Source organism: Bubalus kerabau, chromosome 20 (genome assembly GCF_029407905.1).
Source record: "Bubalus kerabau isolate K-KA32 ecotype Philippines breed swamp buffalo chromosome 20, PCC_UOA_SB_1v2, whole genome shotgun sequence".
Taxonomy (NCBI): Eukaryota; Metazoa; Chordata; class Mammalia; order Artiodactyla; family Bovidae; genus Bubalus; species Bubalus kerabau.
Window position 1 is genome coordinate 23,224,773 of NC_073643.1, and position 27,071 is coordinate 23,251,843.

Consider the following 27,071-nt stretch of genomic DNA (forward strand, 5'->3'; position numbering starts at 1 on the left):
CAGTGTCACCCTGACCTGAGAGGGGTTTCCAAGGAAGGTGCCCACAGCCTGAACACTTCTGGGAGGGAGAGAGGATCTGCCAAGCGTAGATTCTCCAAATTCCTCACTCCTTTCCAGCTGCCCCATGTTACCAACCTGCTCCCCTTGCACTCTTACCCCAAAGCTCACTGCCGTGTCCATGTGGGTCTCCCGTCTCCCTCCTGACACAGACCCTCGGGAGTTGTTTGAGAGTGGAATTATTGAGCTAAAGATGGCCCAAGAGACCCTCTGATTCAGCCTCCTCATTTTCTAGGTGGTAACACTGGGGTCCTGCAGAAAAGCAGGTTTGTGAAAGGAGAAGCCAAGAGCTTGGTTCACGTGCATAATCTTTAACTATGAATGGCTGAACCTAATTGCTAGGATCTTTTCCTCATTCTCATAGGAGGAAAAGTCTAGTAGCTACTAGACTTTCTTCAGAAGAGATACATGTTAAAGAATCCTGAATACTTGTACGTGATAAAAATAAACTCAGAACATCTTCGTAAAGGCCAGGGGGTCACACGCCTCTTGGCTGTGTCCAGCTATGTCAGACACTGTCCGTGCTCAGAGCAGAGGAGAGATGAAAGAGTGAAGGCTGGGGAGTCACCGGGGTGGACACGGAGCCTGGGGCTGAGGGGTAAGCAGGGTGGCCCAGTGAGGGCTGCAGTGGGCAAAGGCACAGGTGAGTCCAAGGTATGGAAGGGAGAAAAATGCATTCTTGGAGTTTAAAACATCTGCTGAATTGGGGGAAATGAGGGTATAAACAAACACCTTATATACACATACAAACCCATACAAACAAGCAAATCCCCACACTGGCCCCTGAACTAATGAACCAAGGGGGAGACGCGATTATAGGTGCTGGACCCACCACACGCCAGGACCACCCTCAGGGGACCCGCCTTAGCAGGTGAGTTCCTTTGGAGCAGATAACAGCTTTGCTCCCCTAACGGTGACACAGTGCTGAGCACTCCTCGGTGGAGGTGAGAGCATGGAGAACTCCAAGCAGAGGGCTGGGAGGTCCCTGTAGACCCGTCTCCCAGAGCTCGCATGCCTCCAAAGAGAAGGAAGGTGTCTGTGCAGTGCGCTCAGGCGAGGGTGGCTTCATACCCTGCAGATCATCAGAGAGCAGGACGGGGCGTGAGCACAGGTGTGGAAACTTAAGCTGAGCGACTGCTCTGTGCAGCTGCCCTGGACACCGGTGCTGAGGGTGGGGGTGCAAGCGCGCCTGGCCGGCTGGGAGGCGCATCCCCGACGCTGACTCGCTGTTTCCAGCCACCCCGAGGCAAGTGCCAAATCCCTGTGTGCTTCTCCCTCACTCCGACGTGCCTGAACTCGGCCGCGGTGTCAGCTAACTGCAGAAAGCTTTCTGAGTTGGATCAGAGGCCAGCACCGGCTGTATCCTCACCCACCCGCCGCCGAGGGCTTACGGAGCCTGGGCAGCATCTTAACCAAGGCCGCGGCCTCCCAGAGTGAGAAGGAGATGGTGCGGCATTCTGTTTCTCCTAAGAGGGCAGAGTGCATTCCCAGAAAATGCCCTGGGAAAGAAAAGCTTAGAGCTTGACTGACAGTGAAATATCTCCATCTCGGGCCTTATCACCCCACCCCCACACCCGCGCTTGCCCTTTCTCCCAGCATCCTCTCTGGAATTCTAGCTCAAAGTCCAAACCCATTGCTTCACATCTGCGTAGAAGCACAGGGTTTCCACGCCACTTCTGCAGTAGCCACGGCCTGCCTGCCAGACCCATCTACATGACGCAGAGAGGGAGCAGAAGGGGAGGTCGGGGAGCATTATCAGGGAAACACCCTGTGAGGGACTTCCTCGAACTAAGACCCCTCGTGATGGCCATGGGAATTTCTATGTTCACTGCTCTGCTCATGGCGCCACTGTACCACCCTTTCCCTGTAGCTGCTTTTTGTTGTTGTTTAGTTGCTGTGTGTGTGTGCGCTCAGGTCGCTCAGTTGCATCTGACTCTTTGTGACCCCATGGACTATACCATGCCAGGCTCCTCTGTCCATGGAATTATCCAGGCAAGAACATTGGAGTGGGTTGCCATTCCCTTCTCCAGCACATCTTCCTGATCCAGGGATTGAACCTGGGTGTCCTGCATTGCAGGCAGATTCTTTACCGACTGAGCCATCAGGAAAGTCCTACGTAGATGTGCAGGGCCTGACTTTGATCTGACTATGATCCACACGCAACTCTCAGCCTCTGCTTCCATCCTGAGTTACACCCACCCTCCCCCGCCTCCCCGATTCCCTGGACTACCTGGGGCAGGAAGCTGCAGTGCTTGTTTGGGGAGCGCCTATGGGGAGGTTGTATAGTACCAGGCTGTGTCTTGGGTCAGGAAAGGAGCAAGACTCCAGTCGATGTCCCTTTTAAGCAGAAGGCAGTGACAGGTACTCAGTTCCCGTCTTGATCTTTGGCCCCTAACGCACTGCTTTCTGTCTGCCCTTGCTTCCTGTCTTGTCTTATCAAATACAGATAAGCATGAATGCTAAAGCCAGACATCCTCCTGCGTGTGACTCTTCTTAGTGTGTTTCCTCATAGTAGATGTTTAGTGGTGCTTACTTTGCTAATAGAACTTATGTGCTTGGAAAGTTTACCCAGGAGCTTATTTTCAGGCAAAAAAAAAAAAGGCTTTCCCTTATGTGACTTTTTTTGCATGCAAATTTCTAAGGGCTTTCACCAGAGCATTTTCTGGGAATCCACTCACCCCTCCTATGCAAAACCACACACTGCCACCACGATACTACTTTTAACTTCGAAAATCGCTTGTTTTTATGTCCCTGTACTGTGAGTCTCCGAGGAGGTCAAGGGAACCTAATAAAAGATGGAACAAGCTGGAAAATGTCCAGTGGATTAGTGTGTGTGTTGGCGGGGATGAAGGGGGGTGGGTGGGCAGTGGGAGAAGGCTGTCTACTCTTGCTGTGAGAAAAAGTCAGCACCAGGCTTAAGGGATGATGGATCAGACGCTCCAGTGTTTAATTATCAGGGAGTTATAACCATTCGGATGAGTCACCTGGGTGTGGGAGCCCAAGTCTGACTGCGGCTCTGGTGAACCGGCCTTCCCCTTTAACTTACCACTCTCTCTCCCCAAATATGGTCACCAAAGGAAATTTCATCCCCCATTCCTAGCTGAGGGCAATGAAGTTTATCAGATTATCGCACATCTAAAACAACATCTACTTTGGATACTCCCTTTGTAAAAGCCGTTCTCTGCCTTTCCCTCCCCTGCGACTGGTGGATCCGGCAGCAGCTCAGGGAATTAACCCCACCGTCACTGGGACTGTTCTCTAGGGGATCGTCTTTCCTGCTCCTCCTCCTATTCCTTTCTCTGGGCTTTGCCTCCTCTGAAGGCAGTTAATTCAGCACCACTGAGGGGAGGAGGGAGATGAGCCAGTCCTCCTCAGGAAAACCCCCTGCAGCCAAGCCGGACCGCGGCTGGGCTCTCGACACAGGGACACCGAGGCGCGTGTGCAAGCACTGGAGGAGCCACTGCACATGTCAAGACACCTCCAGGGTGGCCGCTCGGCGGCGGACCTGGATGTGAACCCTGGCCCGGGCACTTCCCAGCCCTGTGACCCTGGAGAAGTGGCTCAGCCTTCCGGGGCTTTATTTAGGTTCCTGCCTGGGAGACGGTGACAGTGCCGCCCGCAAAGCGGCTACAGAGACCAAACAAGATCACGCACGCGAAGCACGTATTTCCGTACCTGCTCAATAAAACAAGACCTGCGACGAGGGTGTGACCCAGTCTGCCCGGGTCAGGGCAGAGTACAGCACAGCCGGCTTCCTCTGCAGTGGGATCATGCTGGCATGGAAGGAGGTTCTCCATTCCGTCTCCTTGTCAATTCACACAACGGTCCCAGCAGAGAGGAGGGGCCAGAGCGGCCCCTGGGAACGGGGGTGAGCAGCACTCCACCTGAAATCACTGTCTTTAACCGCAATGAACTCAAAACACACCTCTGAAAACACACCTTATGTTGACAAGGTAGAATTCCAAGCTTCAGAAGGGGAATCTCTATTTCATTAGCAAAAGACATACATGCCTTCCTATTTCAGTTAGCATCTGGTCTTCTTTACCAACCTTCCCTCTTAAGGCTTTTTGAGTTTCTAACTTGAAAAGAGTTGACTTAAGTCAGCTTACCAAGGACTGAGCTTTTCTCCTGAGCTGCACTGTCACGGAAAATTGGGCTCCTAGGTCCTTGAGGGGAATCACGTATTTGATCTTTGACCTACAATGCATCCACTGTGCAGTCTTTAAATTCCTTCAGGCAAAGATATGCACAACTAACTTCCTACTTATTCTGGTTAAATACATCGGACTGCGTGGCCAATCAAATCATCATATACAGACTCACACACATTTTCATATCAGCTGGCACCAGAGAAAAGCTAACATCTCTCAAACACGGGCATGTGGTATGTAAAGTCTCGTGAAAACTGACGTGTAGTGCAGGGTTAAAAACAGTCTGCTTGTTACAAGGGTTATCACCAAAACTCTACGTGGTAGCGCCAAAGTTCCAAGTTCATACAAGGAGAAGGGAACTCAGGGTTTTTTTCTCCTGCCTTGAACTGCCAGGGCTAAGTGAGGTCACCCTGTAGTCACATTTCTTTGAAAGTTCAGCCCTGTCTGGGGCCTGAGTCAACGAATCTGAGACCAAATCTGCAGTATACGGGGTGGCGCTGAGAGTCACAGCCGAGGCTGAGCGCCCTGCGGCCACCAGCTCCCGGCACCGCCGCCCGTCGTGTGTGCAGAGCCGACACACAAACCCACAGCGAACCCAGTATACATACTGGTGATAAGACTCTCATACACAGGATGCAGGGGCCACTCCCCACGGTGCCCGAGGCCCTGGTCCCGGGCAGTGAGCCTGAGTGGAGGACAGCCCTAAATACACAGAGAGAAGTCACAAGTACCCGTGACCCACTCCACGGACAGACAGTGACAATGTCAGTCTTGTCCTGCCTCAATGTTTAAGGGCTTTCCTGGTGACTCAGATGGTAAAGAATCTGCCTGCAACGCAAGAGACCCAGGTTCGATCCCTGGGTCGAGAAGACCCCCTGGAGAAGGGAATGGCAACCCACTCCGGTATTCTTGCCTGGAGAATCCCATGGACAGAGGAACCTGGTGGGTTACAGTCCATGGGGTCACAAAGAGTCGGACATGTCTGAAGGACTAACACTTTCTTCTCACTTTCAACAGCTTTAAATTTGAGAGAGAGAGGCCACAGGAATTTCCCATGGGAGGAGGTTCTCAGAGTCAAGATGCCCATTCTGACTTTCCTTAGCAACAGCGTGCAAACAGCCACAGGACCTTATGCTCTCCGGGCACCCAGGAGCCGCGCTCGCGGCAGCTGTCAGCACTGCAGGCTCTCTGTTTGCCACCCGGTCATGGCTCCGTGTCTGCTCCTCTGGCCCTTCCATCACTCACTGCCTCCCTCCCGCAGCACTTACCACCCCACGCCAGGGCCCACATATTCCCCTCCTTACCACCATCCCAAGGACATGGGAAGGGGTATTAACCCCGATCCACAGCCGGGAACTCTGGTCAGGGACATTCTGTGACTTGCCTGGCTTGGACGGGCCAGAGCCAAGACTCACACCTTCGCTTCTCTGCCTGCAGATCCCATTCTCGGGTATGACAGCTTCACGAGGGGCAGCAGCCTGACCCTGGCTTTGCAAGGAATGTTTCATCTCCAGTGAAATGAAAGGGGACGATTAGGAGGAGAGGGAAATGGTGTCCTGTTATGTTTAGATGAGAATTTGTGGGTGAACATCTGGCTGCTAAGTTCCCAAATGTGAGGCAGAGCATCTGATGTGCCTTCTTTCCCGCCAGACGAATCTGTTTCTAGAAAGACGACGTCCTGGCTCCCTGACCGCCGGCTGGTTCTCGTGGGAACCCCAGCCTCAGGAGTCACCCTTTCAAAGTCAGCTTGTCTCCTTAGAACCCTTCTCCCATCAGAGCCCCTGATGGGTTCCACGAAGCACTTGTTGGTTTTGAGATGAAAGCCTATTTGCCATCCCTGACACAATCTACTTGCAAAGTGGCTGCTTTCGGGGTGTCTGGGAAGCTCCCCCACCTTCCAAGTGACCCCGGGGGACCTTTCCCACTTGGTTCTGCCAGGTGGTCCTTTGGCAGCCGTGATGCCTCAGTTCTTTAGAAGTCTCTGGGATCTTAATCAACGGGTTAAGGAGAACTGAGGAAGTCAACACCTCTAGCCTCCAGCCACGAAGCAAGAGGTGGTTTTCCTGAGGAGTCCTGGGACCGGATGGGAGCCAAAGGGGCCCCCGGACGACTTCTCCTTCCATCTCTGACACTGCTCATCCACTGCCCTTCTCCCTCCTCGAAGCTGGAGTCCTCTCAGCTTCGCAGCGTTGGCCTCCTTGAGAGGTCTCCTGACTTCTCCTCCTCCTAGACAGACACTCACCTCCTGAGAAAGGATGCTGGGAAGACTGCCCCCCACCACCCCACTGGCCGGGGTGCCTCTGCAGCCTCTAAGTAGGTTCGCAATGGGGGCTGGTTGCCTGCTCCACCGTGGCTCGAGTTCCCATGGGCTGGTGGCCTCCCACTGAGTGACTCGGCTGCGCACCCCCAGTTTCCAGCCTGCAGGGGCTGGTGCTCTTCACAGAGCCCCCAGCAGGGATTCACGAGGCTTTAGAGCCAGACTCTGCCAGGAACGGTGTTGGCAAAAAGACACTGCCTTGTGGCTGGTGGATCTAATACTTCCTGGGCCCTCTCCTAGCGCATGAGACAGACATCCGGTTTCTCAGCAACTCGGACACTGAGGTAAGAATTCCTTGATGCAAAGATTTATAGAAGATGTGACAAGTTCTCCCACCAAGAATGGCATGGCTGGGAAAGCTCAGTGAATGCAAGGGGCTCTGGGCAGGCAGAGTAGCTGGCTGGGGTGACTTCTGGCCCTTAATCCTTGTCAGCTGATTGCTCACAAGGCTCCTGATAAGTCTTTATGATCAAGACAGAAACCCAAAAGCACTGTGGAGTTTTCTGTGACTGTAAAGTAAGGTGATTAACAGAAAACTTCAAAACTGGCCCCCAAAAGATTTAAAGATGGGCACATTCGAATACTCTAGAGAGAAGCAGACAAAGTGGGGTGGGGGAGAAAAGGAAGGTGTGACTAGAGTGAAAACTACAAGCCACCTCTTCTAAACATTAAAGAATTGAATGAGAATGCAGGCTGCTGCTACTAAGTCGCTTCAGTCGTGTCCGACTCTGTGCGACCCCAGAGACAGCAGCCCACCAGGCTCCCCTGTCCCTGGGATTTTTCAGGCAAAAACACTGGAGTGGGTTGCCATTTCCTTCTCCAATGCACGAAAGTGAAAAGTGAAAGGGAAGTCGCTCAGTCGTGTCCAACTCTGTGCGACCCCACAGACGGCAGCCCACCAGGCTTCCCCATCCCTGGGATTCTCCAGGCAAGAACACTGGAGTGGGTTGCCATTTCTTCTCCAATGCATGAAAGTGGAAAGTGAAAGTGAAGTCGCTCAGTCGTGTCCGACTCTTCGTGACCCCGTGGACTGCAGCCCACCAGGCTCCTCCGTCCATGGGATTTTCCAGGCAAGAGTACTGGAGTGGGGTGCCATTGCCTTCTCCCGCGAATGCAGGCTGCTATATACAATACAGATAGGTTTGTGTTAGCACGAATGTTCAAACATGGTTTAATTCAGTACTATGAACACCAGGAGGAAAAGAAAGGTCCTGAAGACCTTTCAGTTCATGTGTCCCGAGCCTGGAAACCTGACCTGTGAACATCTGCACCAGCAACCACCACAAGGTCCAGTCTCCGTAAGAACAGACCCTGCTTCCGCCCGGCCCAGAGCTGCCAGCATCCTTGCCATGTTCACCCAATGTGGAGGTTATGGAGTTCAGTCCATTAAGCCTGGGCCTGCATCCCAGCTCAGCCGCTGAGCGCTGGCTGCCTGGGCAACTGACTTAACCCTAAGCCCAACTTTCATCTGTAGAACAGGACTCCCACCACCTCCACACCCACCACCCTTGTGTCTATTTATCTTCCGTCTCTGAGTTAACTTTTTCTCCTTCCCTTCTCCTGCTCTAATCACTCTGTCTCTTTACCCTTCTCCCTCTCTTTCTTTCATTTGGTCATGACAGGTGGCTTGCGGGATCTTAGCTCCCCGACCAGGGATCAAACCTGCACTCAAAGCAGCGGAAGCAAGGAGTCCTAATCACGGGACCACCAGGGGAGTTCCATACCTTTCTCTCTTTTTCAAAACCTTTAAGACAGTCATCTCTGGGTGAAACCCCATCTATTTCTCATCCCCAGAGTTCACCCTTCCTGGCTCCCCACTTTGGTAGTTTTCTTTATTAAATGCGTAAAAGATATTGGAGAGGTTCACAGACCACAGATGGCTCAACCCATAGAGGAAGGAATACTTCTTCTCAGCACTCACGGAACCAGCTTGGAGGATGATTTCTTACATCAGTGTCTATTTTGTCTCTTCTGTTGAACTCTTACTATTCAGGGTATGGTTCACGGACCAGCAGCTCTGGCATCCCCTGGACGCTGGTTGGAAATGCAGAATCTCGAGTTCTGCTAGTGTCCACTGAATCAGAAGCTGAATTCTTACCAGCTCTCGGTATGACTCATGTATACTCTGAACTATGAGAAGCACACAGTTAGACTTCAGGGCCTCCTCGGGACGGCATCCCCAGGAAGCCCCCCAGAACCTGGGAGCTGAAGAACTAGGGCCATGTGAGTGCTGGCCTGCCCACGCCCACTGCCAGTGAGCAATCCTCAGCTGGGGTTTCTTTACATACAGAGCGTTATGACTGCATCTGCATAAGAAACACACAAAGGCTCAAAAGAATTCACCTACCAATGCAAGAGATGAGGGTTCATCTCTGGGTAGGGAGGGAAGATCCCCTGGAGAAAGGCATGGCAACCCACTCCAGTATTCTTGCCTGGAGAATCCCATGGACAGAGGAGCCTGGTGGGCTACAGTCCACAGGGTCGCAGAGTCGGACACAACTGAGCATAGCACAGTGCTATACACAGAGTAGGGCAGAGGGCTCCAGCCCTTGGCAGCATGAAGGGCATCAGTCAATTGTGTGGTCTTCATTCACAGTTGATGGCTCTCCTCTGCAGAGGGAGCAGTGTAAATCACAGAGCCCCTAAACTTCACACTGCATGCCTCCTTTGCTTGGCCATACACCCCCGAACATTTTAATGAAGTTCAGAACCACGGGTATGAAAGGACAGCTGGCCTGGGAGCCTCAGAGCATGTGTTTGGAGCCTCCACAGTGCTCGGCCTGGGAAGAGTGCTCTGCACACCTGCTTGGCTTCCTCTTTCCTGGGACCCAGGATTCATCAGCAAGAAGATTAATTTGGGATTAATTTGGGACTCAAATGCCTCCATCACATGATCCCTCCCTGATGATTAGCAGAGTGTCTCCCAGAAAGGTGAGGCTGAGGCCAAATGGACCAACCAGGCTGAATGCCATAGAGTGATCATTTTAAAAACATACCACTTAGAGACCAGGTCTTACATAAGGAGAAAAAACAGACAGGGATCCATTATCAAGAGAAGAGGCCAAGTGGGCTTCCCTGCTGGTCCAGTGGTTAAGAATACACCTGCCAATGCAGGGAACACAGATTCAATCCCTGGTCAAGGGAAGAACCAACACGCCGAGGGGCAACGAAGCCTGGGAACCACAACTGCTGAGCCCATGTGCCTAGAGCCTGTGCTCCACAACAAGAGCAGCCACTGCCATGAGAAGCCCAAGCACTGCAACAGGAGCAGCATCTGCTTGCCACAACTAGAGAAAAACCCAAGCAGCAACCAAGGCTCAGTACAGTGAAAAATAAACATCAAAAATAAAGGAACAAATAAAAAAAAGGCCGAGTACATAGACATGGAAGGCCAGCTACTGCGTGAGATACAAGGTGAAACCCCAGTCCTATTAGGTAGCCATATGCTCATCTCTCTGAGCCTCAGTATTTCCTCCTTTAAAATGGAGATGACACCCCATCTGGGGCTTCTTCATTGTGAAGACACATGGAGTTCTAGAGCCTGACACCTGGCCCATGATAAAGGATGAGCAGACATCGCTGTCGTCGTCCCTGCTAGCTCCCGGCACTGCGCTGCAATTGGGAAGCCGGCCTGAAGGCTCCAGGGTGACCTGCCTCCAGGAGCCCTGCCCGCTCACCTTGATCATCTCTGCCACATAACTCTCGGGCCCTGTGTACTCCGTGGAGTCCTTCACTTTCACCAGGACGATGAAGCACAGGTAATGCCACATGTTGTGTTCTTCCTTGATGTGCTCTTCAAATGTGACGGTCTTGTTGTCAAACTTGTCTCTTTCCAACCCTAAAAAGAGACAGAGAGCCCTGAGTGAGCAGCCATGGTGCAGAAAAACCCATGAAAGAACTGCCAGAACAGAGGAGGTTGTGGGTTCACTCGTGCCTTTATAAAGAGTTGGGTTCTGTTGGCCTTATAAACGCGTTCACTTTTGTATCCTAGCAGGAAAACACAGGCTGTGAGTCAGATGGACTTGGGCTTGATTTCCATCTTTGTCACTCACCAGTCATTGTTTGGTCTCCAGCATGCCTTAGCTACTTTTGCAGGGGATGGGAAGACACTGTCTAGGTTCCAAGAGCACGTGGGGGTTAACTGAGCTTGGGTGTGACAGGCTCACGCAGGCAACCACTGAACGGGAGTCCCTTCTCCCAGGAAAATGCCAAAATGTAGACATGTTAAATGGTTTTTGAGGAGACAGAGTAAGGACAGAAGGAACTTTACGTACATTTTGAACTCTAGCTGGTAAGTTTATATTTTGCAGAGGTCTGGGTGAGTAATTCTGAAACCAGTTTCTGTGTATTCTTAGGTTGAGCAAATAGATAAATATATGGTGACACTGGGAGCCAGATATCTAACTGTTAGAGAAATATGGAGCACAAATATGGACAGGGAGGAAGAATAAACTCTGTAATGGTGAACTGGAATTAGAGGTCTGAGGATGACCTCATCATCCTTTTTCATGTTTATAAAAATAGATACAAAACTGTGTGGACCCATGTATCCTTTAGATTTATGCCCGAATTAGCCCTGGGAGTAGTGGCACACCAACAGGAATGAGCATGCCCAGTGACCAGATCTTGGATTCTAAATATCATTCTCCACTGAACAGAACTAGGGCTCTTTGGAGAAATCGCTGATACCAGTGCTGGGTGAGAGAAGGTACGAGGTGAGCTGGAGCCTGTAATACCTCACAGTGCTAAAAACACTGAGGAAGTCTGTAATAAATGATGGTGATGTGGCAAAGTATAGAAAGCAGCTTTGAAGGAGCTCTCAAATCTGGGGCAGTTTGAGCATCAAAATAAATTATGACAGTAAAGGATTATAATCCACTGAATTAAAAAAAAAACACAAGAATCCATGTTGTTACAAAGTTCAAATATACATGGAGAAAAGAGAAAGCTATTTCTTAAAAAGCCAATAAACAAATGTAGAAATAATAATAAAGTAAATAAAAATCATCATTTGGCAACCATCACAATCACAGACTCAGGCAAAAACTGGATGCAGAAACTGATGAGTTAACGTTTGAGAATTAATGCAATATTTTATGTCATCTCAAAGGATCTCCCTATAAAATGGTTCTCAATGGTACAAAAAGAAGAAAAGTAACTTCCATGGAAAAACAGGGCCATTACCATCTTAACCAAGTGATTAACGTTAATATGACTAGTTAGAAGATGAACTGGCATCATGTACCTCCTGATATTCTGGAGAAGGAAATGGCAACCCACTCCAGTATTCTTGCCTGGAGAATCCCATGGACAGAGAGCCTGGCGGGCTACAGTCCATGGGGTTGCAAAAAGTCGGACATGACTGAATGACTAACACCTTCTGATATTATGCACTGAGGAGAATACACTATGTCTCTGATGTTCCTATAAGAAATCCATAACCTTAATCTCACACCGTGGGACAACCTTAGACAGTCCCAAACCAAGGGACATTCGATAAGATAACTGACTTTTAAATTCTTCACAAATGTCAATGAACTCAACACATGACCTGGGATTTACCTTTGCTATAAAGGATATTATTAGGGTAAAGTGTGAACTTTGAATAGAATATGTAGATTAAGTAAGAGTATGACATCCTTGTTAATTTCCCACTTTTCATAATTGTATTGCATGTGTAAGAGAAGGTGCCTATCTTTAGGACATATATAGTATTGAAACAGAGATAAAGTGGCACCGTGTCAATCACTCTCAAACCGCTCAGAGAAAGTGTATGTGAATAAAGAAAATGATAATAAACATATTAAAGTGTCACTTCAATATATGGGAAATTGGGATGAAGAGTCCACAAAAATTCTTTGTACTATTCTTGTGACTTTTCTGAAACTCTGGAACTGTCAAAATGAAAAGGTTTAAATGGTTTTAAGCGGGCAAAAAGCTATGATCTTAATTTTAAAAATGGAAACGTGATCACTTTGAGTATACATACTGGTGAGAAATTTATGTATTTAGTAACCATTGATATATTAGGAACAATCCTGAAATGATTACTTAGCTCCCAAATTCCTACATGATTACTTTGCATTTTACAGGTATTTCCTTGGAGTTAGACTGACAATGATTTCTTTGGTACCCCATGCACCTCTCTTACATAGCAGTTAACTACTTATTAGTAGGTGTCTACACTGTGCAGGCTCTATGCTAGGACTGTTTCATAAACTACCTCAACTAAGTCCTAAGATAATGCAGAGAAGTACATTATTGTACCCATTTTACAGATGAGCAATAAAGGTTCAGAGAAGCGAAGTGACTGTACCATGGTTACATGGCTCATAAGTGTCAGAAGCTTAATCAGAACACAAGTCTGACTTCCGAGCTGTGAGCATTTCCGCCATATGCTCTAAGAGGGCTGTATTTCCACTGAAAACCTGATACCATCTGCAGTGAAGACATCCACAGGCTGGAGTTGAGTGCAAGAGCTCCATTCTAATTAGAATGGGAACAAGAGATAGTCTGGCAGCCCAACAACCAAAAGGCCCGAAGACACATACATTTCAAATAATGTACACTGATGTTTCTGCTACCCCAAACTTCATTTCTTAAAGCCAACCAGCAACTGTGCCACTAAATCATGGTGCTGCAGATGTTTCCCAGGAGAACAGAGCAGAGGCCCAGAGCAGACTCTCGCCCAGAGCAGAGAGTCAAGGACAGGGACGTGGGGGAAGGCAGCAGCAGCCCCTCCCACTGTGGGCCAGGGCACCCCATCCCAACCCCCCAGCAAGGGCCGGGGGCCCCACTCACCACAGATAAAGCACGTGGTCTTTAAGATCTCCTCTTTCTTCTGTTTTTCACTCCTCAGGTCGGCAAAGGTGTCAATGATGACCCCAAAAATCAGATTAAGGACAATGATGATGACCATGAAGAAGAACAAGAGGTCATAGATCACTCGAGCAGCAAAGAGGGGCTCCTGGAAAAGAGGAGTGGGGGTGGGGGGGGTAGGGATGGTGGGGGTGCAGGTGGTGTAACCTGTCAGCAGGTACCCCCCTACCCAACCCCTGGGTCTGCAGACCTCAGGGCAGAGAAGTGGGACTGAATGCACCCTAATCAGATGTCCCAAGCCCCCTGGCTCCCCCCACCCCCATCAGCACATTGGGCATCAAGCTGTAAAAGCCACAACCTCATCTCTTTTCACACCCTCTGGGTATATCATGAGTTCTCCAAGTGTCATGTGGAACCTGCCCACTTCCTGGGATCTAAAGGGTTTGCAAATGTGCTCAGGAAGGCCAGACGGGCCTGAAGAAAAGAATCATTTTAGCAGACGGAGGGGAGGGCGGAAGCTGCCCCTTTCCACAGCGCGGGGAGGTGGGGTGGGGGTGGGGGGGCTTCCGCCCAGCATCACAATTTGATGAGAACCAGAGTGAAAAGGAGCCCTAAGCAGCTGGCTCTGCGCGTCTACCCATCACCGCTCTCGGCGCTGGCGCTGCCCCCGCGTCTGCAGTTTACACTGGAGCCCACTGCGCTGCGCTCTCCCCGCCACCCCGCCCCCCGCTCTTCCTTCCCCTGGGGCGCAGCTACCTCTTTGGATGGCTTCCTGAGCACATCGCCCACTCCGCCCCCGCTCCGCAGCCCGTGACTCAGCACCGTGACGATGCACATCAGCAGCGTCTCGCACGTGTGCTCTTTATCTTGCTCTGTCTCTTCTGCAGGGACCAGCTCTGCGAACACAGCAAGTCGGGGGGAATTTAGAACGTGAGCGGCAAGACAGACAAGGATTTGCAGATCATGCTTCCTGAATGCCATCTCACCAGCGGACAGACAGGAGCCGGAGAATAAAATAAAGGAATCAAGCGTCAAAGGCTTTCTTTGTCACCACTGTGTTCATCACTAAACCCTGCTCATTTCTCAAGCCCAGAACTGCCCTTACCTCCATTAAATCTAAAATACTGTGAGCTTTTCAGATTTTCAACTCCAGTCCCAGCGCTGAACAGACATTTCAACTTATGAGTTTCACTAGTGATTCAGTGGTGAAGAATCTGCCTGCCAATGCAGGAGACATGGGTTCTATCCTTGGGTTGGTAAGATCCACTGGAGGAGGAAATGGGAAACCATTCCAGTAGTCAAGCCTGGGAAGTCCATGGACAGAGGAGCCTGGTGGGCTACAGTCCATGGGGTCACAAAGAGTCTCACAGAAGATTCTTAGCAACTACATAACAATAACAACAGCAGCAACCTTTTACAATTGGTTCTGTGGACAAATCGTTTTACACCTTAAATTGGAGACTAGTCTTGGGGGGGGGGGAAGGATTTTTTGACTGCCTTGTTCTTTTCTCCAGCTGCAGCCGGAAGGGTCTTGCTAAAACACCAGTCAAGTCATATCACTCCCCTCTCAACAACTTGGATCAACCTTTGAGTAAGCTTTAACCTGACCTGCAGACCCTTCAAAATCTGGTCCTTTGTTGACCTCTCTGGCTTCGTTTCTTCCGACTCTTCCTCCTCATGATCATTTCCCTAGTCATGCTGTATTCTACCTCCAAGGCAGAGTTAGATGGGACTCAGAGAGTAAACAACAATAGAATACAACACAGCCCCAGGCACACAGTGGGCACTCTGGAAATACTGGATCAATTAAGCCGCTATTTTATTCCCATATAGACTCCCCAGCTTCATTCCCCTCCTCTCTCCCTGCCTTTCCTCCTTGCTCCAGGCCGTCTGAGCAGTGAATCTGCTTTCATCTGCTTCCCATGTCTCGTGCACCTAAGCCTTGTGGGGAGCCTGGCACTAACATGGGGCTTAAGGCTGCGAGGTCCTACCTTCTTTGGGTGCCGGAGAGGAGCAGTTCTCCCCAGTCTCCACCCTACACACGTCAGAGTACAGGAACTCGCTTGCCAAACTCTCGCTGGCTTCTGGGAGAGAGAAGGCAATTTTATGATGAACAATCTGGCAGCATATGGTTAAAATGTTTGAAGTCCCAAATTCACGGCTGATTAAACAATTCTTTACATAAATAACACCCTCCAATCCTGCCTATAAATTCGAAGCAGAGATGCAATTTACACTTTCGTTGGGTGATCTGGATGGGAAAAAAGCCAGAAATGTCAATTCCTGTAAGCTTACTAGAAATATCGCACTTAAATAGCACCTCTCCAACTTTAAAGACAAACAGCTGAAACTCCCTGACAGATACTACTGAACACACAGACTCCAGCAAGATTTAGACCAAGTCTGCGTGAGAAGCAGGAATGGCATCAGATCAGTTTAGTTCAGAACCCTAAGATGGTTGGCACTGAATGTCAACTTGGAGGCTGGGTTACATGCCAAGAACGCAGACTTTGGGAGGGAGAAAAAGGCTTGTCTGGCTTAGTCACAATTCTAGTTTGCTCCTTGGACTCAGGGCGCCTGGCTATCTGATGAAAAACCAGTAACATTTCACTTACTAGTGTCAAGTATTTTAATTGAGGGAAACGAGCACTTGGGGATCACTCAAGTGTATGATCACTGTCTCTCTCTCTCGTAATAGGAAATCTCTTCTGGTTTTGCTATAAATTAAAATCATATGAGCTCAGTGTAAAACTAGCATATTGTAAAAAGGTCCAAGAGACAGCCACTACTTGCAGTTTGGGTGTATATTCTTCCATATTTTAAAAGATATATATGAGCTTTTTAGGGGCTTCCCAGGTGGCACAGTGGTAAAGTATCTGCCTGCCAATGCAGGAGATGCAAGAGACATGGGTTCAATCCCTGGGTCGGGAAGATCCCCTGGAGAAAGAAATGGCAATCCACTCCAGTATTCTTGCCTGGCAAATCCCATGGACAGAGGAGCCTGGCAGGCTATAGTCCATGGGGTCACGGAAGAGTCGAACATGACAGCAACAGAGCACAGGTGTGAGATTTTTCATTAAAAAAAAAATATCTACACAGCTCCTATTGTACTTATTCTTCTGCAGTTCCTCACCATATCTTGGGTACTTTTCCATGAAGGTTTATAAAGACGTACCATATCCATAGGGTTCACCACCCCATGGATGACCTGTACTCTAATGAAACACTCCCTTACATTGAGATTGCTTCCAATTTCACACTGCAATGAACATCTGCTTCTACAGTTCTATTTTTAAAGGATAAATTGCTAGAAATAGACTTACCAAGCCAAGGGATGCCTACTCCTATACTCTCAATATACACTGGTCAAACTTTTAAGAAAACGTTGCACAAATTTAAAATAGAAATTCAATAAATAAATTAAATGTAGCATCTGGACACTCACACTTAGCATCTGACGTATCATATCACCCTTTGAATGCAGTGAAAACTGAGTCCTGGATTCAATTCACACTCTTGAGTGTTAGGGAAATACCTACACTGCCAAAGTCATCATTTTTCATTCAGTTGTAATCAGGAAACATTCTTTTAACATTAAAAAAAGATCAGAAGGTCCAAACCCACCTGGAAGAGAGGTTTCATTGGGCAGCCTATCTACTTCCAAGATGAAGTCATCTTTGAAGAAAAGGTAGCCCACTATGGAGAACAGGTAAACCAGGATCAAAGCCAGAACCGCCGTCAAGATGATGGACCGGCCATTGCGAGTGACACTTTTAATGACATTGAGCAGAGTCTCTTCTCTGTACACTAAATCAAAAAGCTTTAAAAACAAACAAAAAACGGACGACAAGGGGACAATGTTAAGAAGCATCTCTATTAGATGGACATCAATGTCCCCAAGGACAACTTCATTTATAAAGAATTTGCTGTTTGGCTAACTCAAAAGCATTCTACTCTAGGGAAGTTCAAGAGGGAGGGGACATACGTATACCTACGGCTGATTCATGTTGATGTATGGCAGAAACCAACACGGTATTGTAAAGCAATTATCTTTCAATTAAAAATAAAAATTTAAAAAAGCATTATACTCTTTTCTTAATATGTTACACTTGCCTGTCTTAATAGTGAAAACCGAGATGGTAAAAATAAGGAAAAACAAATATAGAAGAGGAGGGTGGAAAACAATAGTGATTTCAAGTTGTCTACATACAGTTTCGAGGTCCTGGGACTAGACAAAACACAGGCCTGTACCAGGGAGCTGCAGGGGACAGGGGAGAGGAAGGGGAGGAGGGGCCTGGTGTGCGGTCATTTAGGGGCCATTTGATGGAGCTTCTGTTAAGGGTCAGCCACTCTGGATACAGGATTGGCTGAGTCCTGGTCCCTAACCGCAGGTCCCTGAGCTGCTATGGGCCAGACCGGGGGGCAGGGTCTCTGGAGTTGGACAGAGGTTCAAACCCCAGTTCAACCACTTGCTGTCACCTGGACCAGCTACCCTCCTCTTCCTCTGCGAGCCTCAGTCTTGCCATTTGCAGAGTGAAGAGACAGAGTTACCATAAAGAATAAAGAGACAATATACATACAGTGCTTAGCATATACTCATACGTATGTGCTAAGGACACAACCAATGGTAATTATCATTACTTTCCTGATGAAGAGCCTGTGCCAAGGCCACCCTGACAGAACGTGGCAGGGAAGCTGGTGGTGGTAACACACCAGGAAGCCTCACCGCCTCTCATCCCACTGGGAGGGGCTGAGACAACCTGCTGCTCACCACATGCTCGTAATCTCGGCCTGACCTCTGCCAAGGGGCCTGGGCTCGGCAAGAAGTTGGCTTTATGAGAAATGGAGGCCCCATGTCGGTACTCAGAGGTACAGGAGACCAGTGGCTGGTCTAAGAAGTACAATCTCAGATATTTGGCTGGAGAAATGGTGGGGAGCCACTAGAGAAGGGCTGAATGGGGTTATTTTGGAGCTGGGAGCTAGTTTTAATATGGTCCTGCTGATGACATCTGATCTCTTCCTGAGAATCCTGCCTCTACCACAGCTCCAGGGAATGACTGCAGAGCCAAGGGAGTCCAGGGACAGGCATGTGAACCCTGTCTCTGCTTTAAATTTGTTGCAAGATGTTGATCTGGCTGTGAAACCTCCCTGGACCTCAGTTTCCACATCTGTGAAGTCCGTGGACTGAACTAGCTGATCTCAGAGTCCCTTTCAATGCAGAATTTGACATCGGAGTTCATTTTCTGCTCAATTAGCCCTCTGCCTCCAGAAGGCCAGTCTGTGTCCTGAGGCCAGTTAAGGGCATCGGGTAAAGGAGGACACTTAAAAGGAAGCAGAGAAGAGGCCTTAATTCAGATCTAAGAGTACAAAAGGCTAATGCTGCTGCTAACGCTGGTTAAATATTTTCTAGCAAGCCACTATGAAGCAGCAAGAACGAGCAACTTCAGACAACAAATGACACTTGTTTTTTTCGGGTAAGAACTGTAGAGATTATACAGCCCCCAAATCACTGAAATAACAAGTGATTTTTTTTTCTTTTCATTTATCTATAATTTCTGATTTTAAAATAATGGCCATGCATTACTTTGTAATAAGGAAAAGCTTTCTTCTAACTAGAAAATTAGACGAGTTCAATGGAGGAGACTTTTGAAAACACAAAAAAAGCACAAAGGAAAAAGAAAAACAAAAAATGCTAATTATTCCAATATCTATAGACATTTATTCAATAAGTTCTTTCCTTCTGGCCTTATTACAATTGAAAAAATGTAACTTATGCATATATATTTTTATAAAAGTATTATACCATAATGTGGCATATAGTTGGCTTGCTTCCCAAGAGAATTATGAACATTTTCAGGTAAAAAAAAGATCACATATTTAAAGTACCTACCCAGGTTACAGCCTGATTGAGAGACTCAGTATCTCTGGGAGAGTGTGATCCAAATAGGAAGCCCAAGAATACTGGAGTGGGTAGCCTACCCCTTCTCCAGCAGATCTTTCCAAACCAGGAATTGAACCAGAGTCTCCTGCATTGCAGGCAGATTCTTTACCAGCTGAGCTACAAGGGAAGTCCCTAAAATAGTATCCTTTTTTCAAATCTAAATGAATAAGTATCAACACAACTCTGGTTAATAATAAGCAGTGTTCTAATTTTCTGGAAATACCTTTTCTCTCTTCCTTCTAGTACATTCATTCACTTTATATTAGACATTATTTCAATATCATCCTGAGGTATTTATACTCTCTTGAATTTGGACAACAGAGTTGCTATCTATGTCGATATTTAATAAAAAGAACAATTAGATCTATTTGGATTTTGGAGAGCTTTTTCATTTTATGCACATGGATCTTTACTAAGGCAAGTTTTACTTCATGATGTTTTTGTGAACAAAGCTTCATAAGCTTTGTTTCTGTTATAATTATTATGATTTCGACCTGAGGAAGAAAATCATAAAGTTCATGTTGGTTTCAAAAACAAAAATGTTCACCTAGTATTCTAGTGTATTGAAAAACTGCTGTCTACTCAACCCTCTTCTTTTTCTTTTTTAAACAGTCAAGATAGTTTCAATTCTATATCATTAAGAGTAATGCTGTGATGAAGACCTCTGTATGTACATGCCTCTATACTCACCTATCCAGTTATTTCTTTCCGTCAAGTTTCTAAAAATGGAATTGTTCGGTCAAATGTTGTAACACACATATGTTTTGCTCCACTGCCTTCCAGAAAGGCTATGCCAATTTATCCCAACCACTTAGAAAATGATGCTCTTTTTGGCTCACTCTCAGTAAAACTAGGCACGTTCACACCTTTGAACCTTTCCTTACATCACGGCTCCAACATGGGATCATATTTTAATTAGTATGTCACTGTTTGACATTAGAATACTTGCACATTTACTGACTATCTGCATTTCTCCTTCTGTCACCTGCCTGCGAGTGAACTCTGCACACTTTCATCTCGGGATGTTAATAGTTTTCTAAGGACACGGCTTGAATGCAGCTGGGGACCGGGTTCAGCCAGTTTGGGGGTGAACTTCCATTAGAGCACAGTCACCGGCCCTGCCTTTCTGCCCTGCTGGCATGGAGCATTCACAAGCTGGTGACATTCGGCTTTTTCCTGCTCCCGGTCTCCCTCCAGTTCCTTTCTGTCGCAGGCTTTCCTCATTTGTGGAATAAAGTGAAGTTTCAGTATTTTGCCTGCGGTTCTCAACAGACATGTCAAATGCTGCTTTGACCCCAAAAGGAACACCTCGCTTGATGTCCCGGAAAGTCAAGGCCCAGATGGTTTAGAAACCCCCCAGCAGCACTGAGGAGAGGCATCCAGCTATGGTCTCTCTTGATCCTGCAGGTCCTTCTCAAAGTGCACCAAGCCCAGGTAACATCACAGCGAGCTCTGAGCGTCTCTGATCTCCCTGTGACAGCTGAGAGCCGGGAGAGCATGCCTGCAGATGGCGCTGTGAAATACCGCCTTCACTGAGGTAGCGACTTCTTCACAGGCTCGAATGAAAAGCAGCTCAGGGCCGGGCTCCAACCCTCAGACCCCGGAGTCAGCAGGGCTGTGGAGCTGTCGTGTCTCTGCCCCTGACTCGCGTGGAGCTCCGGGCAGGTGACCTGACTCACCAGGCCCAGCCTCTCCGGGGATCACATGCAGAGATCACCCACCACCGAGGCAGACCCACCCGTGAGATGGGACGGAAGGAGCCCACGGGGCACGTCAGTAACTCACAGAAACGGCTCTTTTCTACACTGTGAAGCCTGGGAGGGCTGGAACGACACTGCCCAGACTCACTGCGACACCCCCTGGCTTCTGACACCAGGTGGCACTGCCAGTGAACAAAAGAGGAGGACTTTTCCATGAACAAAGCGGAAACGGACCCTAACCCTAATAATAATTTTCCATCAACCGATAAATTTTAATGTTAGTTATTAATTTTACCTACAAACGGTAGACAGTAGGAAGAGTCACCCTCTCCCTGAAGGGGACTCTCCAATCTCACAAGTGAGACCCCCCTCAGCAGGGATGGCAGAGCCCCCTGACTCAACTCTGCCTCCTTGGCTCAGAGAGGCCAGGAATTTGTTGGGTCCTGAACCTGGGTCTCCCAGATTCACAAGCTAGAACCCCCTCCACAGATTACTGTGTGAGACAAAAAGGCTTAGAAATATATACAGAACTCTAAAGGTCTCTGATAGACAGTGACCAAAATAGGGACCTAATGGCATCACAAGTGGATCCAGAGACCTCTTTGCCTAAAACCTCCAAGTCTGGTCAGATCTATTTTTAAAATGAAGGGGAAGAATGCATCTCTCTGTCTGCTAGCACGCGCCGCTAATGGAAGGAGCAAGTCCTAGCGTTCTTTACGGGGTTTGGATGGGAGAAGGGATGACAGAGACAGTAATAACAGCCCTCGCTCAGCATTTCTGTTGTGGGACTGGCCTCAGACTGACACGCGCAGTAGTGGAGAATCCCCACGGTGGCCCTGTGGGGACATGGACTGCTCTCCCCATTTTGTAGATGTGAGCAGCGCACAGCAGTTAAGCCACAGCCTGGAGACCACACGGACTGCAACTCCTCAAAGTGCTTTCCTTGCTCTGCCTTTTTTTTGTAAATAAGTCCCTTGTTTTTTGTTTTTTTTTTTGTCTCACCACGGCTTGCAAGATCTTAGCTTCCCGACCAGGGATCAAAACTGCATCCCTGGAAGTGAAAGCACAGAGCCCTAACCACTGGACTTCCAGGGAATTCCCAAGTCCCTCATCTTTAGTCAACACCTAGACTCTGAATATTTTTTATCCTCAGCAACATTTTAATCTACTTCTTCTATTTCCTTTATGGATGGTTTTGCTGGCAGAAAGGTCAATTTTACGCTTCCTATCCTATGACGTAGGTACAATGAAATGGTTTTTTATCTACAACTCCACAGTTCAAGATTCCCTGTAATGACAGCAGAATAAGCAGACAGTGGTCTGTCACTTAAAAGCCTACTCAGGAGGAAGATAATAGCATCAAGACATTTAACCACTCCGCTCAGACTGGAGCATGACAACTTCCGCTGAAAAGGTCTCCTGGATCCATAAATCTATCAAGTTCATTGTCATGGGGTCTTGGGTCTTTGAAAACAGCTCCTGCTCTTGTTTCTACATGCTTTCACTGGACGATGGATCCCATGAGAACTGTCAGAAGGTGACAGTCACACAAACATTCTTTTGGTAAGTGCTGGCTGAGCCCAAGAAATAAAGAAAAACAAAGGGGGCAGGGACGGTGTGTGGACATAACATCTCCTGATCCAGGCTGTGGGCATCGTCGATCACTGTAAAGTAACAGGCTGAGCATGCATGCAGGCAGTGTGATCACACACCCCCTGGGCTCCTTCTCGTCAGACCTTCTCTCGGGAGTAGCTTTCCTTTCCTGATGCCCCAAACACTGCATCCAGGGGCCTACTGCCTGTTTAGACCAGGCACACCGGTCACCGTGAAAAGGAGCGATCTGTGATGAGAAGGAAGGACAGAGCATGCTCTCCTAGTTTCCAGCATGTAAAATCTTTCTACACCAGCAACTCACCAGCAAACTGTAGAAGAACTCATGGACGAAGAGCCCCATGGCGCAGATCAGCAGGTATAGCAGGTGATAAAGGAACTCAACATCCAGAACCATGGCCCGGTAGCCTCTGGTGAATGTCCCACAGTTGCCCACAAAGCTCATCAGAAAAATGATTTTATTGCAGACCTGAGAACAATGACAGCCACAGTGAGAGAAGCATGGACCAAGCCAAACTTGAGACTCTTGGTGAGAACTGAGGGCAACCTGCTCTCAAGTGTCTTTTGGCGCCTCTAGCCCAAACAGAAGCTTCCTTTTGCACCAAGTGCCCACCGGACACACCAAGAACTGTTCTGTGGATCTCAGTCATTTCATTACTTTGCTTTTCAGGCATATTGCAAGTTAATGTGACAGTCAAATAACTTCATGCACAACGCTAATCAAGTGGCATTTATATATGACAAAAACAAAATTCGCACATACTGAAATTATGATTTTCAAGATGAGATATGAATCATTCTAACATTCTTACGTGAGTTAGTCAAACACAGAAGTCACCTCAATCCACGAACCCTGTGATCAGCATGATTAAAAGTGTTTTCTGAAATTCTGTTACATTCTAGGCATTAGAGTGTTGCAATCTAATGAGAAGCAGCCAGCTCTTGTTATCCACTGCTCATAATTCTACATGGAAAAATAATTTTCTTGGGGTGGCAGGGGAAGAAAGGGACTTCAGGATGAGTTCTAGTCCCTTGCCCCCCTTTCTGGAAATAACTTCTATTTTATCTCTGGGGCTCCATCCCTTCCTTTATATTGGTCCTTGAGGTCTGGGTGGGGCTCCATCCTGGCCAGTCAGAATACTGTATTCCCCTGGCAACAATGATTCGTTCAGAGATAGGCATGTGACCAAATGGAATCAATGACACCCCCTGAGATCTTAGCTGGGACTGCAGCTAAGACAATTTTATTCTTTATCCCTGACCTTGAACCTGAGAGAAAGTGAGCTCTGAGGCTGCTGACATCCATCTGCATTATCACAGAGCCTGAGGGTACCAGTAGTGCAGAAGCAAACAAGAGCAACTGAGCCCTTATGCTACGTCTGGGCTCCTGGATTCAGCTACACCTGAAGCCAGCCTCTTGATTCTCAGTCACATTTTCTTCTTTGCTTGTTAGCATGGAGTAGGTTTTCTGACCCCTGCAACTGAAGGCTGACCTACTGTATAAGATAGTCCCACCTTTGATAGAAATCCCAAGCTTGCAAGTCTGCCTTTAGCAACATGTTGCTAGAAAAACCTAAGTCAGGAGAAAGCCAGAGAGAATGCGCTTTGGCTGCACTTTGTAAAACCATGTCCTGCCACCCGAGCTAGCTTGGCCACAGGTGCTGGGGGAATGCTGCCAGTTAATCTGGTGGGTCAGTGCAAGTGAGCTTCTCAGCAATCAGATAAGGGAGGAAGCCAACACCCATGGAGAAGGTTAGGTTTTCTCAGACAGGCTCCACTTTCAATCCACCAGGTCTTTTTTTCCTTAATATTCTAACCTTTGCCAGTGTCAGATCTTTTTTAGGGTGAGAAAACATCATCAATTCTGAATGAACTGTGCTGAGGTTTCCAAGAGAGGAAAAAAAGGTCGTGCTCTGGTTGGCATTCCAGGACCTCCAACATCTCATGCCCTACAATCTTAACAACGGAGCAATCCGCTTTACCTGAACCTGCTCTCCTCTAACTTCTGCCCTAGTTTTCTCACAGCTACTTTTCCTTCTCCCATTGCTCCATGTAAGAATTCTTTTTTTTTTCACTCCCCTCTAAATAACTGTTTATTGTTTTAGTTTTCCCATCTCTCCCTCCCTCCCCCCAGCTAATGTTATTATGAATGGCCATCAATTATCCACATAGAGTCTTTCCCCCAACTGATCAATGTTACAGAAGAGAAAACTCTGGAATGACTAAAGACCAGAGAAACAAAAGAATTAACTCATAGAAGACAACCTCTGAAATACTGCTTTTTCCTTTTATTTGTGTCTTCTGTATTTGTTTCTTAAAATACTTCCACTCACTGCAGGTGAAGCCTGCATTCCCTCCTTCAACGCTCATGTGTCTCTTTTACTCTGGTCATGCATTTCTAAATGCCAGGCCTAACACGAATAGCTTGTCTTGTCACCTCAAGTCAAGTAACTCAACAACTCAGGTCTATTTGCACCCTGAAAACCAGGTCTTGCCTGACTTCAGTGTAGCTGGCTGCATTATTTCTCTCCCAGTCTGCAGTAATTTGGAATTATTCTTGCCTGCTTCACCACCCAGTAAAGACAGGAATACCTTTGCTGCCTAGAGAAAAGGACCCCGACCAAGTTGCGCACCGTTTTCAGGCATAAGCCTCAGACCCTAAGCCCACCATGTGTCACCATTTCCTCCAAAGCTCTGACATCTGTATCTTCATTCTCCACTATGACCAAGAGGCAGGCTTGTCTCATGTAAGGGGGACATGACTCCGTAAGGGGTCCCCCTGCCTCCAGTTCACCCCCCCCCACTCAAATCCATATATATATATTTTTTTTTTTTTTTCATGCCACTACTGAGGGAATTTTCTCAACGATACTTTGCTTATACCAATTTTCTGCTCAAAAACCCTGAGTCAGGGACCTTCCTGGTGGTCCAGTGGTCAGGACTTCACCTTCCAATGCAGAGGGTGCAGGTGTGAACCCTGGCCAGAGAGCTAAGATCCTACATGTCTCTCTGCCAAAAGATCAAAATATAAAACAGAAACTGTGTTGTGGTAAACTTTGCAGATGGTCCACATTGGAAAAAAATCTTTAAAACAAAACCAAAAAGCCCTGAGTCACTTACCAGTATTGGGAATAGAATTTCCCAACCTATATTCCATACAACACTAATTCCAAGTTACACTTTACAAAACATGTGGGCAAATAAGTTTGGGAAATATGAAGACCCGGTGTTCCCTTCTTAGAGATTCATCATGCGTTAAAGTGAAAGTTGCTCAGTCGTGCCCAACTCTACGCAACCCCATGGACTATACAGCCCATGGAATTCTCCAGGCCAGAATACTGGAGTGGGTAGCCTTTCCCTTCTCCAGGGGATCTTCCCAACCCAGGGATCAAACCCAGGTCTCCCACATTGCAGGCGGATTCTTTACCAGCCAAGCCACAAGGGAAACCCAAGAATACTGGAGTGGGTAGCCTATCTCCTTTCCAGGGGATCTTTCTGACCCAGGAATTGAACTGGGGTCTCCAGCATTGCAGGTGGATTCTTTACCAACTGAGCTATGAGGGAAGCCCTCATACATTATCAGTAGGTTAATGTCTCAGAAATCTTTCAGTAAAAAACCTTGCACTTTCCTTGACCCAGCATTTCCCACATTAATTTGACTAAGGAAGTCCCTTTTCACCCAAGATTTATCAAATTGGGACAGGCCCACCTGGAGGACGGAGCCCCAGTAGGTTTTCCTACAGTTTGGGGCCCAGGTTCCTTGTTCAGAATCAGGTCCTATATTTCAGTACATGAACCACTGAGGAGGCGAAACTTAACTGTTGGCTGTCCCTTAAGAAGGTCTGGGCTTTCCTCGCTGCTTCCACCAGTGGAGAGAATGCTCCTCCCAGTTCCTGCCTCCTGGCCTGATGGTTTCCATTCTTTGAGACAAAACTTCCTCCCCTTAAGCCTGTCAGCTTGAAGCGGTCTCTTGTCCTCTCACACCCTTACTGCCTCTGCCATCTGAACACCCACTTGGGGACATTTATCATTGCCCTAAATTACAGCGTTAACCTATTTTGCAATATCACTTTCATTTCTATGCAGTGACTTCAGCTTCCTTATATGCTCAGGGCAGAAATCTCTGGAAGGTGGTTTTAGATGCCCACAGGTCCCAACTTGTTCCTTCTTTTTGGCAGGAAACCTCTCCAATTTATGGCTTGGTATCAGTCATGTCCATTTCCTAAGGATTCCACAGAGGGAGTAGGTGTCCACCCTTGCACACTGGAAGCTTTGGAAGCACTGAAACGGCACTTCCAAACGTCACTACTGACTTTGCGGTAACCCACCTTCTGACCCCTGGCTTCTCTTCTGACCTCTCCACCTGCTCCCTCTCTCTGAACAGTCCCTCTTGCCTCTCTGCTCTGTTCTCTGTGGTCCTTACCGGAAACTGGGGGCTGTGTTCACATGCAGTCATTGGACTTCCTGACTAGAAC

General features: G+C 47.8%; 1 protein-coding gene across 11 annotated transcripts in view; it reads right to left on the reverse strand.

Moving 5' to 3' along the window:
• The window catches only part of ITPR1 (inositol 1,4,5-trisphosphate receptor type 1), a 354,068-nt gene that overhangs the window by 19,925 nt on the left and 307,072 nt on the right, over positions 1-27,071 (reverse strand). For all 11 annotated transcript variants that reach the window (XM_055557002.1, XM_055556993.1, XM_055557003.1 and 8 more), the window contains 6 exons: positions 22,901-23,065; positions 16,969-17,164; positions 15,336-15,428; positions 14,101-14,240; positions 13,327-13,492; positions 10,203-10,363 (listed from right to left, as the gene is read on the reverse strand). In XM_055557002.1, coding sequence (XP_055412977.1) covers positions 10,203-10,363; positions 13,327-13,492; positions 14,101-14,240; positions 15,336-15,428; positions 16,969-17,164; positions 22,901-23,065 — 921 coding nt within the window. The remainder of the gene's footprint in view (positions 1-10,202; positions 10,364-13,326; positions 13,493-14,100; positions 14,241-15,335; positions 15,429-16,968; positions 17,165-22,900; positions 23,066-27,071) is intronic.